This window comes from Hemicordylus capensis, chromosome 4 (assembly GCF_027244095.1).
Source record: "Hemicordylus capensis ecotype Gifberg chromosome 4, rHemCap1.1.pri, whole genome shotgun sequence".
Classification (NCBI taxonomy): domain Eukaryota; kingdom Metazoa; phylum Chordata; class Lepidosauria; order Squamata; family Cordylidae; genus Hemicordylus; species Hemicordylus capensis.
The window spans coordinates 237,799,843-237,817,215 of NC_069660.1; the positions used below are offsets into that span (position 1 = coordinate 237,799,843).

The 17,373-nt window shown below is 41.5% G+C and overlaps 1 protein-coding gene across 15 annotated transcripts in view; it reads left to right on the forward strand.

The window, feature by feature from the left end:
- PIEZO2 (piezo type mechanosensitive ion channel component 2) overlaps positions 1-17,373 on the forward strand; it is a 469,614-nt gene that overhangs the window by 287,092 nt on the left and 165,149 nt on the right. For 10 of the 15 annotated variants that reach the window (XM_053247271.1, XM_053247279.1, XM_053247278.1 and 7 more), the window contains 3 exons: positions 7,467-7,499; positions 7,826-8,139; positions 16,122-16,282. In XM_053247271.1, the coding sequence (XP_053103246.1) occupies positions 7,467-7,499; positions 7,826-8,139; positions 16,122-16,282 (508 nt within the window). The remainder of the gene's footprint in view (positions 1-7,466; positions 7,500-7,825; positions 8,140-16,121; positions 16,283-17,373) is intronic. The other 5 variants (XM_053247273.1, XM_053247275.1, XM_053247286.1 and 2 more) reach the window with 1 other exon arrangement.

Below are 17,373 nucleotides of genomic sequence, written 5' to 3' on the forward strand. Positions count from 1 at the left end.
CAAAAACCCTTTCACGTACAGCCTACATATGAAGAAAACACTTGGTAGTGATTTGCTGAGCAATTAACATTGAGGCAAGTTTGCACCAGAGTAAAACCTCTTTTCCTCAGTTAAAAATCCACTCAGAGACAGGTAAAATGCAAATAACAAAAAGAGAAAAACTTTATTCAAAATACTACGGATTGCTTCAGTCTGAGGCTCTCTCAGCTTTAAGCTACAGGTACAAGGAACACTCAGTAACTACAAGAATACTTCAGAAAGCACCCTCAGATGATATTGGGGTGACATACTTTAAAAATCATGGTTGCCCAGTTGCATAGAACATAAATTCAAGAAAATACAAAAAAGCCCCTTAGAGAGTTGACAGAGACTTTTACAATGCCCTAGTTGGAAGAGGGCATTGGCTCAGTTTGCCTTGAGTTGTTATGTTTCAAATAAAAACACAATAAACCAATTGTCAAGATTTGCATAGCGTGCGTACACACACACATACAGACACACAAGAAAATAGTCTAACACAGGCTAGCAATCATACTATTCCCTGTCTAAGTCTTTCCGGAGCCCAAGAAGCCCTTTCCCCCTTGAACTCACTCCAAATTCCAGGAGATAATTCAAGTTTCCTGCAATCCTGTCTCTCTAGGAACTGCAGATGTCCTTCCATGAGAGAAGTCTCCAGGTTGGCTGTTGGCCATGAGGTAGCCAGGCTTCAAGGCTGGTGCTAACTAAGCCTGCTCCCCATCCTCTCTCATTGCCCCCCTCGCTCCTTCTGAATACAAAGACCCCCTTCACTTCCTGCCACCAGGCCCTCTAGGTACCTCCCACTGTGTGCTGAGTGGCTGATCCCTAGAGGTCAGTGAACACTTCCAGTTCACTTTTTACAAGAAAGGAAAAGCTGTTACTGCCTGATCTACAATGACCAATCTTGGTTTCTTTCTAACTTAACTCAGAAGTAGAATATCTGGAACACTCATGTGGGCAGGAGAGGGGAACATGTACTCCCAAGGCTTGAGTACATCCTGTGGAACCAGGTTCTAACCATGGCTTGTCATGATGTCTGAACCAGGAGTGTAGATAGGGGAGAGGGGTCCTGTGTTCGCCCCTCTCCGCAACGGCCCCAGGGAGATAATGAAGAAAATATGGAGATGTGGAGCTGTGGGGCCCTCAGGAGCTGGGGGAGCTCAGGTTCTTTGAACCCATCTACTAAATTATAGCTACACCCCTTGTCTGAATCAGCCTAAGTTGTCAAAGCTGATTGTAGTATATCAACTTTTTCTTTTGTTCATTTTGTTTCTTTGTTTTCAGGCATAGTAGAGTTCTGCAATGCATATTTTGTGTGCTATTTAGCTTTTCATTGCATAATATCTTTTTCCATTTTATTGTTGTAATGAAGACAATATATTGTTGTGCAGATCAATTTCTGTGGGTAATGCATCAATATTTTTGACCTCTTGGAGATGGCTGGCTAAAGTAACATAACTATATGACATGATGCTTCTGTAGTATTATTTTCAAGGCAGCATGGTCACCACCATTTGGATCTTGACATAGGATACATACACAGTTATCAGTCTGACTCTGAGGTAGTTTCTCATTGCCATCACTCATAGCACAGTCATTGAACACTTTAAAGCATTTTGGTGTCTAGCATTATTTATTTCACTTTTGGAGCATTGTGACATCAAGCATACATTCTCAAGGCACCGTTTAAATATTTTTAAGGCACAAGGTGTTTTATTCATCAAAGCCTTGGCAGGTTTGAATATATGGGTAGTTTTAGTTTTATCAGTGGTGATCCTGCTGCTTTTCATAGATATTAGATTGCTGATATTTTTGTTTGATTTCTGTATTTGTGCTGAACTTTTAATTTTATACAACCCTCCTTGGACATTATCAATTAAAATTATAGTCCACCTTTTCCTTTAAAAGCATATCTGAAAAGGAAGCATAAAACTTTGGCATTAATAAAAATATTTATTTTAAATATTTAAACAATAAATATTAAAACTTAAGTTTAATAAGGTACAAAAAGCCCTCTGAGAATTATTTAGAAAGACTTGGAAAAATCTAACTCGTGAATCAAGATGCACAAGTTTCACCTATCTCTAGCTCGCACAGACTAAGTCCTTCTGCACTGCAATGAATAAGCAAACTAGAAAATCAGTCTTCAAAGTAGTTGCATTTCAGTGCATCTGCTTAGGTATAAATAAATGAGCAGAAAATTTAAAAATGAAAACTGAATAGTCTTGCACAAATATAATCAGTGATGTCAAAGAGGTTACCCTGCATTTTAAAAAAGAATGAACCTCTTCACTTGATCATACTAACCCATGTTAGTGATAGACTAACCTGCATTAGCAGGTCATGTGAATGTGGGCCAAGCAGCCAAACCCAGGCTTGCCAAAACTGAGTTACCTTACTTCTGTCCTTCGGTTTTAACCAAGGTTAGAGCTGCTGAGTGCTGCACTAACCTGGGCTTTCTGCACATGTGGAAAACTGGACCAGCTGAAAAACCTGTGAGGACACTGCCACACCCCCTGCAACTGAGGGGGGGGGGCATTTGACCAGAGTGGACATGCAGGATGGGATGCACTGCACCACAGAGCACCCTCCATGGGCCCCAGTCCAGGTCACCTCAAGCAGCGGCCTGCCTGGCAACCCATGATGTCACATTAGATGCGTGCATTCATTCACATGCCCCCTTGCTAATCACGGCTTGTCCTCTAAAACAATGGGTGCTCCCTGTGTGACTGCTAGCACATTGGAGGGGAAGGGGCCATGTCCTGGCATGGAGCAGTTATCACTGCTCCAGGGAACATCCAAACAGGCTGGGGGTGGAGTGAGGTGGCACAAGTATCACATGGAACTGGGCAGCCAGCACACCAACTTGTGAGTCTGGCCAATCCATACCTCTGCTTTGAACAGCTGGACATGCCAGATACCCATTCCCCAGTGGGAATTCCTGCACCATAAAGCCATTGCGGGGGCACTCTCAGGGGTGCCTGGGGCTGCCAGTGAGGCAAGAGTGTGGGCCATGGGTGTGTGATATGGTGCGGGGGGAGGCATGATGCACTGACTGCAGCAGCACAACAGTGTGTACATCCATTCCTCCTTGCAGTGCCCATTGAAATTAGGGTCGGCACCTGCAGATGTGTTGGGCAAACTACAGAAGGGTTCACATGTTCTAAGTTCAGTGACCCTGGTAATACTGTCCAGGGGGACGTAGTGCCATTAAGTGGTGTGTGCAGGGACAGAGCACCAGCACTTCGTGGCTGCTTTGGTTCTTGGGGTGGGTACTGCCATGGGGGGCTGTCATGGAGTACACCAACACTTCTGATTGTGCACCAAATGACTACATGGGCACTGTGTGGTCCATTAACTTGCCAGGGGAAGGAGAGAGCCCCTTATTTATTTAATTTATTTATTGAGTACATTTATATACCACCCCATACAAAAAGGTTCCTGGGCTGTTCATAATATAAAACCAATCAGAACATTAACATAATTAAAAATTTAAAATACAATAAAAATTCTAAAACCGAAGCTTTAAAATTATAAACTAAAAGCTTGACTAAACAGATATGTTTTTAGGTCCTTCCTAAAATCATTCAGAGAAGGAGAAACTCTAATTTCAGATCCAGTGTGGTGTAGTGGTTAGAGTGCTGGACTAGGACCGGGGAGACCCAAGTTCAAATCCTCATTCAGCCATGATACTTGCTGGGTGACTCTGGGCCAGTCACTCCTCTCTCAGCCTAACCTACTTCACAGGGTTGTTAGGAGAAACCTAAGTATGTAGTACACTGCTCTGGGCTTCTTGGAGGAAGAGAGGGATATAAAATGTAAAAATAAACAAATAAAATAATAATAATATTATTATTAGGAAGCGTGTTCCAGAGTCCTGAGGCAGCTCTAGAAAAGGCCCAGTTTTGAGTCGCCACCAACTGAGCTGGTGGCAACCACAACCAGACCTCACCAGATGAGCTTAATAGGCAGTGGGGTTGATGAAGAAGAAGGCATTCTTGATGTATTAAGAGGTGTATTCTCTTAAATACATCAGATGGACACAAGCCATTTAGGGCTTTATAGGTAATAACCAGCACTTTGTATTGTGCCCATTGGCGGTGGTGGGTGGGGCGAGGAGTACACGGGGAGACAATTCTGTATGTTGATGTGGTTATCAGAGGCTTTTGCCTCTTTTTTTAAAAAAATTGGCACTTTCAAGTGTGTGTGTGTGTGTGTGTGTGTGTGTGTGTGTGTGTGTGATCACACACACACACACACACCCCTCTTCCAGGATCCCTTGATGCCCATCGAGTTCATAGTGAGTGATAGATTGGGCATGGTGCCCAGCAGGGCTGCTTGGGGTGGCAGGTGGGAACGTGACTATCCATTCCCCTGCCAGGACCGCTGTCCATGTGATACGAGTGGACAGGTGTGTCCCAGTGTCATGGGCCACATATTTGCCTAGGTCCACCCTAAGTCCCCATGTCTGATCAGAGCACACATACACAGTACCAGTATACTGTCTATGTGTGCTCTGATCAGACTTGGGGACTGTTCATCTGTGGACAGTGCAGCCCTCTCCCACTGCCACCCTGGCCTTGAGGTCAGGGGTGAGCCAAAGTTCAGGGCAAAGTGTGCAACCTCAGGCAGGTTCCAGGGGAGCAACTAAGGGATTAAGCTCTGTTTCCAAAGGCTGCACAAATCTGCGGGGGGCCTGGGGCTGAGGGGCTCCAACACTGACTGAGCCCACTCAGCATGGCAGTGCTCAGCATGTGCTCCCTACTGCCCAGTCGCTTGCAAGCTACAGGTGTCACACAGTGGCCAGTATTTGGGAATGATAGTAGTTGGCGTTGGAGCTCCTTAGGAGCTCCTTAGGAGCTGAAGTTGTGCAGCCCTGATTTAGACCTTAAAGGTGATTCCTTCACTTTTGAAGTCTTCTTTACAAGCCGTTCCCTCAGGTAAGTTTTGGAAAAGCAAGTGACTGGTTCCCCCAGGTGTCCAAACATTATCGATAAATTGAACTAATTGCAAATATACTCAACAGGGGAGTATACACCAAGGTGTACTCAAAAGGGGAGCTTGTCAGTCATTATTTTAGAGTAGTAATAATATTGGCTCACATAAGGAAAATTACTCATAGTAATCCCATTGAAATTAAAAGGACATTGCCTAACATGTCCTTTTAATTTTAGTGAGAGTACTTTGAGTAACTTTCTTCATAATGTAAACGATGCACATTTAGGAATTCTAAAAATAAAATAAAGTATCTAAAGGGTTTTCTTAATCTTGGAAATCATTGTCACAGATATTATGGGAAGTTGCTTTGGGGGCTGATATAAAATCATAAATGTGGTATATGTTCTTAGACATGCTGATAACTTGCATGAAAGTAATCATTACTGCATTATTGTTTAAAGATAAAATTTGCCTTGCTTCTGTAAGTGTCTTGATATAAGCCTTGCATGAAGCCTTGTAAACTGCTTCATAGCTATACTGCAAATCTTGTACTATTTGTGTTTTATTACTACCATTTACATATATTTGATAAAATAATTAGGTGTTTAAACTTTCAGAACTGCAGAGGTTGTGTCCAGGAGTCAACTAATAAAATGCTGTTAAATGCTAATGCATCATATTGTAAATTGCCCTCATTTAAAAATGAAACACAGATAAATTATTTAATCCCTACATACATTTCCATGCACTACTCAGTGACTTGCCTGATCCTGAACTTGCTTGCTACCCATTAATATGCTTATTGCAATGATCAATCCTAGCCCTATCAAATAAAACATCAAAGAACATATTTAATGCCCAAAGGTGCTATATTAGATTTTGCCGTGAAACTTCATGTTCCGTTTCAAATTTTGTTTAGAGAGAAAAGCTAGCAATGCTATGTCAGTATCCTGACAGGAATATCTTCAAACTGAGGTTTGGATCAGAGATTCTGATTGAGAGGTTGTAATCTGTATGACAGTTATACTCCTTACCATAGGCGGATGACCGCTGAGGCAATGGAGGCAATTGCCTATGGCAGCGAATCCTGGAAGAGCAGCAGATCTTGGAACGGGTGATTTTTTTTTTTTAATGGAGGAATGAACAACTGGAACAAGGGAGCTGGAAGGACCTCTCCCTCACTGTTCCAGTGAACTGTTCATTCCTCCACACAGCTGCGGAAGCTGCTTTAAGGTAAAACAGGGGAACTTCCTTCCCCTACCACAACCATCCCAGTCCCCGTTGCATAGAACTTAAAGTGGGGGCTTCATCCTCACCAACCCGACACTCCTTGCTGCGGTGGGGGTGGAAAATCCTTGGCTGCCTACAGGCGACAAAAGGCTTAATCTGCCCCTGCTCCTTACTAATCTTGTTGGACTAATTGAAAATAAAGTGTTTTCCTAAGTTGCATTAGATGCAATTTATTTGCTGGAATACATCTCTAGATAGTTTGATGATATCACATGTTTTGCTTCAAAATAAACAGCTTGCATCCTGTTTTTAACTCAGTGGCCCAATTCAGACATTGCAGAAAGCCAGGATTCAATCCTGGCTTGAGTACCTCTAGCCTTGGGCTTATGCACTCTTCCCTGACCCTTTCCATGTATGGAGAGGAATTATTTTACTTCCTGTACTGGCTTAAAACTAGCCATAATCTCTCATGATATCCAACTCCTGGTTTATTCTAGCCAGAGTTTGCAAACAAAACAGAATCTGAAGTTGGAAATGTATATCGGCTTAATATCCTGGTTTATTATGAAATGGCACGGATTGTTCAGTTTGCATGTAATCATAGATTTTGGTTTGCTCTAGGTTGAATCCTTCCTCCATTTGCATCCCTGAGTCTAGGGGACATTGTGCGAAAATAGGATTAAATCCTGGCTCCATGTGATGTCTAAATGGACCATTATCTTGAACTTTGCCATGGGTTTCTTTAAAAAAAAAAAAAAAACAAACCACTGTTGGGAGAGTTGCCTATGTTTATCAGTTCATAATTGGAAATATATGTTTACGAATCTAACACACTGGTCAACACCCAGATTAGTTAGTAATGAGTAAACACCATTGAAATCAATGAGATATTAGTCATTACTAATGCAAGTCCTGTTAATTCCACTGGACTTGGTCATGACTATCTTTTGACATGGTGTTTGGATGGATGTTGGCTGGATGTTGCCTGCCAAGTTCTATTTTTTAAAAAGAAAATATATTCCACATATAAAATGTGTAAATCATTTGAGAGATAATTTACTTACATAATAATAGAATGAATAATTAAAAGTTCCTTTGGAACTTCAGTATGCACTTTCCATCTAATAGAAGCACAGTTTGTGCCAGGATGGCATGCTCCTGACATCTGAAGGCTGAAGAAAATGCTAGTGAGTTGTTATAGCATCATGTCTTATCTCTGAACTTCTTTTTTAACCCCTCTATTCTCATTTCCCTTTTTCTGTTTCAATTACTTTGAGCAGCATCAAGAAAAAATTACCAATCCGCCAAAATGAGTAAGTCCCCATGTGAAGTCATGAAATGCTTGCTGTTACAACATGTCATTTCATGCTTCTACATCTTAAACTCTGACCATTTTTTCCTCTGTGGGGGAAATGTCAAGTTTAGGTGGCAATATCACTATTACTAACAATAACTGGTATCAAAATGACAAATAATTGCTATTATGGCGTGATCCAGTGTGGTGTTTTTCATTTTCTAAACAGTATATTAGACCCCATTTGTTCATGCACTCCTTGTTTGTTTACTACTGTATAAAATTAGAAGACAGTGGTATTACAACTGCATAGCTTATTGACATACCTATTTTATCTACTAATAGACTGGTGCACCAAGATGAAAGCCTGCCTGACATAACAATGTTGACATTAAATGCAAGCCTTGAAAAGGTGGAGGACAAAATGTTGCTCGAACAGGACCAAATGTTGCCCGAACAGGACCGAATGTTGCCCGAACAGGACCAAATGTTGCCCGAACAGGACCGAATGTTGCCCGAACAGGACCAAATGTTGCCCAAACAGGAGGAAGATGGAATGGAAATGGAAGAGAAAGAAAATGAGGAAGTGGGGGATGAAAAAGAGGAGGAGGAAGGAGAGGAAGAAGATGAGGATGAATCAGAAACGGAAGATATATCAGGTAGTTCATAGAAATAATCTTAAATTGGTCTGTTTTGTTTTAGTATTGATTGAAAAGTATTCATCTGAGATAAGTGCAGATCTCTAAAAATGGTATTGCATAATCCTGCCAAACTTACTTTGCAATATTTACTAATATAGTTGGTACAGTTTTTACCAGTATACAGGTGTCTGTATAGTGAGCAAATGATTATTTCTTAGTTATTCAGCATGGCACTAGATCTTGAGAGGATCCCAAGAAGGATGAATTCATATAACTATGTCAAAGACTAACTGCAGGTACTGTTAGGGACAATTCTCAGATTATCATTATTATTATTTTCTGACATGGAGATTAACCATTTTGAGATTATTTTAATGAAAGGTGGTATAAAAATGTAATGATAAAAATAAAACTCTTTTGATGGCCAAATGTATCCAAAATAGCATAAGAATTATTGTATTAGTGTGTAATCCAGTCATGTATCATGCAGCTATTAAATTCTAGGTATATGTATATATTATACACACTTAGCTTATGATGCTATATTCAACAAACTTTCCATGACATAAATATCACCATCAGTGTCAGAAGCCCTAATGCTAGATTTGCAGCATTAGTGTTTCTGGGTGGACTGGAGTGGGTGTGTACTAAGTGCTTGCTTTCCACAGAATGCATTTAACCACTTAGTTAGTAAGCTGATCTTGTACTCCAGGTGGTGACAAGAATTATTCTATTCTACTGTTTCCCTGGACTTCTGATCAGGTGCAGAGGTGTGGTAAAACTTTATTCACCACTAGGTTGGACTATACTGACAAGCAACTTACCAAGTAGTTACATTTACATGGCCGCACATTGTGATCTGTATTAATCCAATAGTTCAGCAGTAGTTAAGTTTTTAAGTTTTTATCCAGCCTAGGTATATGTCTTTAATCATGGAGGCAGCTTGCAGAAGGCATCCCCATGATGGTAAATTGTTACAAAGGAGGCAGTTCTTGACTGGGATCAATTGTGAAATAAAACAGTGCAGCGCTTTAGGGAGACCAGAGGAGAAGAAGGCCAACAGCAGAGCATATGGGATCCGCAATATAAACCAAGCACAACACACAACAGATCCAATATATAAATAGGCACAATTACAACATGTATAAGGGTCCTGAAATGTGGTACGTGTATAGCCTGAAATGATTCAGCCATGATCATGTCTTAAAGTGTGGGAGGGGGGATCTTTCTTACAAGAAAAGAGAGCAACACCACTTCCAAACAACAAAAAGGAGGTAAACCCCATGAAGTGGTAAGAAAATGTTACTTTATTTGACAACTCTTCATCAAAGAGAACATGGTCTTAGGTGTTCTTACAAGGCTGTAGGAAAATACTGCAAAAACTTCTTCCAGGGGGCTGCAGATAGACAGGGTAGGGGCTGAAAGTAATCCCTGGACCTTGTGTCATGCAGAGCAGACCAGTGACCAAGTAACAGAATCCCAAAGCAGCTAAGGAGATAGACAAAAGGTATCAGGCACAGCTGTCTTATACTGAGCTGCCTTATTCTGAGTCTGACCACTGGTCCATTTAGCTTCAGTAGTGTCTATACTGACTGACAGAGGCTCTCCAGGGTTTCAGGGAGGAGTCTTTCTCTGGCATCTACCTGGATGCCAGGAGTTGCACTGAATCTGGGACCTTGTTTATGCTGAGCATGTGTTTTTACCACTGAGCTACTGTCCTTCCCAAGTTTAGTATCCCAAACACACTTTGGGATACTAAAGTAATCCTCCAAAGGGAGGATTACTTTCTCCCTTGAAAGTAAATTAATGCTGTCCACTGCACTTGGACTCTGTTGCCATGATGATAAAACCTTCCCTCCACTCCTACATTCTGTGTCTGATCTTTATTGAAAGGGATCTCCTGGGAGTTCTAGATGTCCAGAAGTGCTTTCTGTCACCTTTGGTTGATATGACAGCTTTGTCTGTTCCTTGAAGATAATGATCTCAGAACTGTAGTGCATTCCCTGGTAACCTCTAGATGCTTGACTACTGCAATGCGCTCTACATGGGGCTGCCTTTGTATATACTTTGGAAGCTTCAGTTGGTTCAAAATGCAGCGGCTAGACTTGGCTCTGGAGTGTCTCATAGAGACGATATTATGCCTGTTTTAAAACAATTGCTTTGGCTGCCAGTAGGTTTCCAGGCAAAATGCAAAGTTCTGGTGAATACCTTTAAAGCTCTAAACTGCATAGGACCAGGCTACCTGGGAAAGCGCCGCCTTCTGCATTATTCCCACTGCACATTAAGATCATCAAGAGGGGTCATCAACCATCATCAACCATCTCCATATTGATTGATTGATTAAGTGCCATCAAGTCGGTGTCGACTCTTATCGACCACATAGAGTCTCTCCAGGATGATCTGTCTTCAACTAGGCCTTTAAGGTCTCTCAGTGGTGCATTCATTGCTGTCTTAATCAAGTCCATCCACCTTGCCACTGGTCATCCTCTTCTTCTTTCTTTCAACCTTTCTCAGCATTATAGACTTCTCAAGGGAGCTGAATCTTCGCATAATGTGTCCGGAGTATGATAGTTTGAGCCTGGTCATTTGTGCCTCGAGTGAAAATTCTGGATTGATTTGTTCTATGATCCATTTGTTTTCCTGGCTGTTCATGGTATCCTCAAAAATCTTCTCCAGCACCAAAGTTCAAGAGCGTCAATGCCTTTTCTATTTTGCTTCTTCAAAGTCCAGCTTTCGCATCCATAGATTGTCATGGGGAAAACCATGGGTTGAACGATTCTAATCTTTGTAGCTGTAGACATGTCACAGCATCTAAATATCCTTTCCAAGGCCTTCATTGCAACCCTACCAAGTACTAGTCTGTGGTGTATTTCTTGACTGCTGGATCCTTTACTGTTGAAGGTCAATCCTAAAAGGCAGAAGCTAACCACCAATGTCTTCATTGTCAGTTCTGAGGCTGGTTGCTGTATCCGTTGTCATTAGTTTAGTCTTATTTACATTTAGTCATCATCCAATTTTTTCACTGTGCTCCTTGACTTTCATTACTAGAGCTTGCAGATCATCCGCATTCTCAGCTATTTATTTATTTATTTATTTATTTATTTTGCATTTTTATACCGCCTTTCGTTAAAAGATAGCCCCAAGGCGGTTTACAAAAGTTAAAAACATACAATAAAAACACAATTAAAACATCATGCTAAAGGTATAAAAACATATAAAAACAGGCATAAAACAATACAACAGGTAAAAACACCCAGAAGCAGCAGTAAAAACGATTATGTAAAAGCCTGGGTAAAAAGCCAAGTCTTTACAAGCTTTCTAAAAGCCGTGATGGAGTCCGAGGAACGAATGGCCACTGGGAGAGCATTCCAGAGTCTGGGGGCAGCAACAGAGAAGGCCCTGTCCCGAGTGCACGACAGCTGGGCCTCTCTCATTGTCGGCATCCGGAGCAGGGCCCCCTCAGATGTCCTCGTCAAGCGGGCAGCAACCCTTGGGAGCAGGCGGTCCCTCAAATACCCCGGGCCCAAACCGTTTAGGGCTTTAAAGGTCAAAACCAGCACCTTGAATTGGACCCGGAAACAAACCGGTAGCCAGTGCAGCTCTTTCAAAATGGGGCTGATATGTTCCCAACGGGCAGCTCCGGATAAAACCCTTGCTGCCGCGTTTTGCACTAGCTGCAGTTTCCGGATATTCTTCAAGGGCAGCCCCACGTAGAGTGTGTTACAGTAATCCAGCCGCGACGTGACTAAGGCGTGGGTAACCGTGGCCAGATCTGCCTTCTCGAGAAAGGGACGCAGCTGGCGCACCATTCGAAGCCGTGCAAAGGCACCCCTGGCCACTGCCTCCACCTGAGCTTCCAAAAGCAGAGCCGGGTCCAGTAGTACCCCCAAGCTGTGTACTTGCTCCTTCAAGGGGAGTGCAACCCAATCCAGAACCGATAAAATCTCCTCATCCCGATTGGCTCTCCTACTGACCAACAGTACCTCCGTCTTATCCGGATTCAATTTCAGTTTGTTAGCCCACATCCAACCCATCACGGCCTCCAGCCCCTGATTCAGGACATCCACCGCCTCCCTAGGATCAGATGACAAGGAGAGATAGAGCTGAGTGTCATCCGCAAATTGCTGACAACTCAGTCCAAATCCCCGGATGACCTCTCCCAGCGGCTTCATGTAGATGTTAAACAGCATGGGGGACAAGACTGAACCCTGCGGGACCCCACAGGCCAACGGCTACGGGGCCGAGCAGTAGTCCCCCAGCACCACCTTCTGGACCCTCCCCTCAAGAAAGGACCAGAACCACTGCAATGCAGTGCCTCCGATTCCCATACTCGAGAGGCGGCCCAGAAGGATACCATGGTCGATGGTATCGAACGCCGCCGAGAGGTCCAGCAGAACCAATAGGGACGCACTCCCCCTGTCTAGTTCCCAGCATAGGTCATCCATTAGAGCGACCAAGGCAGTCTCAGTCCCATACCCGGGGCGGAAGCCAGATTGAAAAGGGTCCAGATAATCCGTATCATCCAAGACCCTCTGCAGCTGGGATGCCACCACACGCTCCATCACCTTGCCCAAAAAGGGAAGGTTAGACACAGGTCTACAGTTGTCCAGGTTGGAGGGATCAAGGGAGGGCTTTTTTAATAGAGGTCTTACCACCGCCTCCTTGAGGCACGATGGCATTCTGCCCTCCCTTAATGAAGCATTAACGATCACCTCCTGCCATCTGCCCGTCCCCTCCCTGGCAGCTTTTATTAGCCATGAAGGGCAAGGGTCAAGAGCGCATGAAGTCGCCCACACACTGCCCAGGATTTTGTCCACATCCTCAGGCCGCACCAACCGAAAAGAATCCAACATAACAGGACCAGATGGTACCAAAGGCACATCTGCCGGAACTGCCAAAACTCTGGAGTCCAGGTCAGCACGGATGCAAGCGACTTTATCTGCAAAGCGACAGGCAAACCGGTCACAAAGAGCTGTAGATGACTCCTCCCCCATTATCTGGGGGGATGTGTGGAGCAAGGTTTTCACCACACTATCAGAGTGGTGTCATCAGTGTAGTGCAGGTTATTGATGTTTCTTCCTCCAACTTTAATACCACACTCATCTTCTTCCAATCCAGCTTCTCTCAGTATATGATCAGCATATAAATTGAATAAATATGAAGAAAGTATTCAGCCCTGTCTTACTCCTTTGCCAATCTGGAACCAGTCTGTTTCACCATGCTCCGTCTGGACTGTGGCTTCCTGTCCTGTGTATAGGTTTCTCATGAGAATAATGAGATGTTCTGGGATGCCCATTTTCCTAAGGACACTCCACAACTTGATGTGGTCGACACAATCAAGGGCTTTTCTGTAGTCAATGAAGCATATATTGACTTCTGTTTGGTATTCTTTGGCTTTCTCAGTTATCCAGCGTGTATCAGCAATGATGTCTCTTGTTCCTGGGCCTTTTCTGAAACCAGATAGAAAATCCGGCATTTCCTTTTCCATATAGGGTTCTAATCTGCATTTGATGATCCTGAGCATTATTTTGCTAGCATGTGAAATTTAGGTTATTGCGTGATGCTTTGCGCAATCTGTTAAGTCTCCTTTCTTGCTCATCTGTTTTTGACTCAGGAGCAGGCCTGCTCTGTAGTCGCTCTTAGGCTGTGGAATGCGCTCCCTATAGAAATGTGTAGTTTAACGTCTTTACCAGCCTTCAAAAGAGCCCTTAAGACACTTTTTTTTAAAGCCAGGCTTTTAGTAATTTTTGAATGTTTAAATGTTTTAATTGATGTTTAGATTTTTAAAAAATCTAAATTGTAAAAATCTAAATTGTTGTAATTTCTGAATGTTTTAAATTTTTTAATTGCTGGAAGACATTTAATCACCAGATTTAAAGAACATTTAGCAGACTCAAAATACATAAATAGGGAAAGACCATGGTCAACACATATGAAAAATAAACATGATGGATACACCACATATTCTGTAGTTTGCACACTCAAAAGAAAAATCAGAGAAACATTATATTTAGACAAACTGAGGTTAATGTCAAGGAACAACTGAAAGAAACTTTGAAATGCATAGGTCATTAAAGGGTATATAAAGGAATTTGTTCTTGCTCTCCTCCCCTCCTTCTCGATTCTTTCCTTTAGTGAAAGGCAGACATAGCTGTGTGTATCTGTCTCTTGATTTGATTGGGGAGAATGCAGTTTAAACAGTGGAATATCAAACACTGAGGCTGATGTGTTTATGTCGAAACATTTGTTTTAAGTATTTCTTATGCTTTTATCTTTATAAAATAAAGAAGGTCTGAAGAGGAACATAGTTGCAGACTCGTCATGCGTATTGCATCACCTGTATATCAGTTAATTTTAGATTGCTGTTTAGATTGTTAATTACTGTAATTTTTGAATGTGTTAAATTTTTAATTCTTGTTTTAATAGCTGGTTTTGTTTGTCTTTTTGTAAACCACCTGGAGCATTTGGAGTCAGGTGGTATAGAAATTAAATAAATAAATTAAAATAATAAAAATAAAATAAAGGCATCTTGCCTCTGGGCCTGGAGGTGGACTATAGCCATCAATCTAGTAGCAATTAATCTAGGTGGCCTATAGCCTAGTAGAAACCAGGTCTCGTAGCAGACCTGTCCTCCATGAATTTGTCTAAGCCGCTTTTAAAGCCATCCAAGCTTATGGCAGAGGACTCCTAAGATTAATTACTACTACTACTACTACTACATATTGTGTGAAAAAGTACTTTCTTTTGTTGGTCCTGAGTTTTGTGGCAATCAATTTCATGGCATGACCTCTGTTTCTAGTGTTGTAGAGAGGGGAAATTTTCTCTCTCTATCCACTCTCTCTACTCCATGCATCATTTCATGAACCAGTATCATTTCTCCCCATAGTCACCTCTTTTTTCAGATGAAAAATCCCCAGATGCTGAAGCCTTGCCTCATAAGGAAGGTGTTCCAGGCCACTGATCTTCTTGTATGCCTTTTTCTGCACCTTTTCCAGTTCTACTATGTCCTTCTTAAAATACAGTGACAAGAAATGTATGCAGCACTCCATATGTGGCCGCACCATAGATTTGTAAAAGGACATTATAATATTAGCAGTTTTATTTCCAATCCCTTCCTAAAGATCCCAATCATGGAATTTGCCTTGTTCTCCACTGCCGCTCACTGAGTCGACACTTTCAACGAACTGTCCACCTGACCATAAGATCTCTCTCCTGGTCAGTCACCGATAGTTCAGACCCCAATCAGCATATATGTGAAGTGGGGGGGGGGTTTGCCCCAATATTCATCACTTTATACTTGCTTACATTGAACTGAATTTTCAACTTTGTTGCTCACTCGCCCTTTTGGAGAGATCCTTCTGGAGCTCCTTACAATCTGCTATGGACTTCACTATCTTAGTTTAGTGTTACCTGCAAATTTGGCCACTTCATGTTACCCCAACTTCTAGATCATTTATGAATAAGTTAAATAGCACTGGTTCCAGTGCAGATCCCTGGGGAATGCCACTTCTTGCCTCCATTGTGAAAACTCTCCATTTATCCCTACCTCTGTTTCCTGTCCTTCAACATGTTAGCAATCCACAATTGAATCTGATCCTTTATCCCGTGACTGCTAAATTGTAAATAAGCATGGTATGTTTGATGCATTTGATTTGATATTGATGGCAAAAGAAGTCTGTTGGCAGCAATGGAAGAGCTAGTTATTACTTTTAATGTTCCTTTGCTGGATGTAATCCATACATTCTGTAATACAACTATGAAGGAATAAACATATTAAATAGGAGAAATTATACTTTAAAAAATATATTGTTTGGATTTTGATTACATTTGGCCTTAACTAATAACAAACTGCTGAGCTGATATAACTCCGATTTATTTTGAGGAAGAACATAAATATTTAAAAATCCATTACCACCCTTCCTTTTTCCAGCTTAAGAAGTAGCCCTGTTCATAAATTCAGGAGAAATGTTTAACCATCTGTGTTTGACTTGTCTTTGCAGATTTAAGGAATAAGTGGCATTTGGTAATTGACCGCCTCACAGTGCTTTTCTTGAAATTCCTGGAATGCTTTCATAAGCTGCAAGTTTTTGTGTGGTGGCTTTTGGAGCTGCATGTTATCAAAATTGTTTCATCCTATATTATCTGGGTTACAGTAAAAGAGGCAAGTAAATAATTGCTAGCACAGTCTGCTGTCAATTTTACAATAAATGTGAAGTTTTTTTAAATTTAGGATAGGTAATCTAAAAGCATTAATATATTCTTCTAAGAACACAGTCCATTTTGGCTTTAAAATGTCCCTTCCATTCTTTTGAATAAAGTTGGCCATGTGGAGGGGTGACCTTAGAAAATCTGAAATTGAAACTTCATTACACATAAAATTAAATCTTTACTGCACAGTTGAAATGTGTGATACTTTGGATTTTGAATTTTGCAGATATATTATTTGAGTTTCCAAAATAATTTCTTGTTATGAAAGCACAAATAAGAATTTTGCAATGCAAGGTCTGAAGTGTAGATGTTGATGTTGCATGCACACAAAGCTTGTTGCAATTCTACCAGTGACTTCCCATATACTAAACCAAGCAAGCAAGCAAGTAAGCAAAAAAAAAAAAAAAGCTTTTTTGTTTCATAACATTGTTGAAAAAAATCCATTCCTTTCTCCCTCTCCTCCTTAAAACTTATGCTCTCAGCATCTTGATTTCTGCAACCTTCTGCTCTCTAGCCTTATTTTGCTACACCTTAGCACTTCCATCTTTTGTCCCAAGTTCCACTTCTGAAATTAACTCACTTTATTCCAGCCCACATTATTGTTTCACATTTAGCATAGATTGTTTAGGCTTTCAACACCCTTGGCGCACCTTATCTTTGTGCCATTATATCCTTAATTGTGGTGTTCCCTTCTTCACTTTTATCACTATAAAACTCTTATCACGCTCAAAAACTTTCTAATCTCTTTAACAGCTCCACTTAGTTCATTGTCCCTTGTGCCTGGAACTCCTTCCTGGAACACCTATGTATATTACACCTCTTCTTCAAATCTCTGCTCATAACATACATTTTTCAGAAAACCTGTGATTTAACTCCTTAGAACTAATCACTAACTGAAATCAATTATTCATTCCTTGTTGCTCTTGCTTCTTTCCCCTCCCCATTTTAAACATTTCGGCTGTAAGATACTATGGTACGGTTCTTTATTTGTGGAGGAAAAGTCAGTGTATGCTATTCTGCAAGGTAACATAAGCACATTACAAT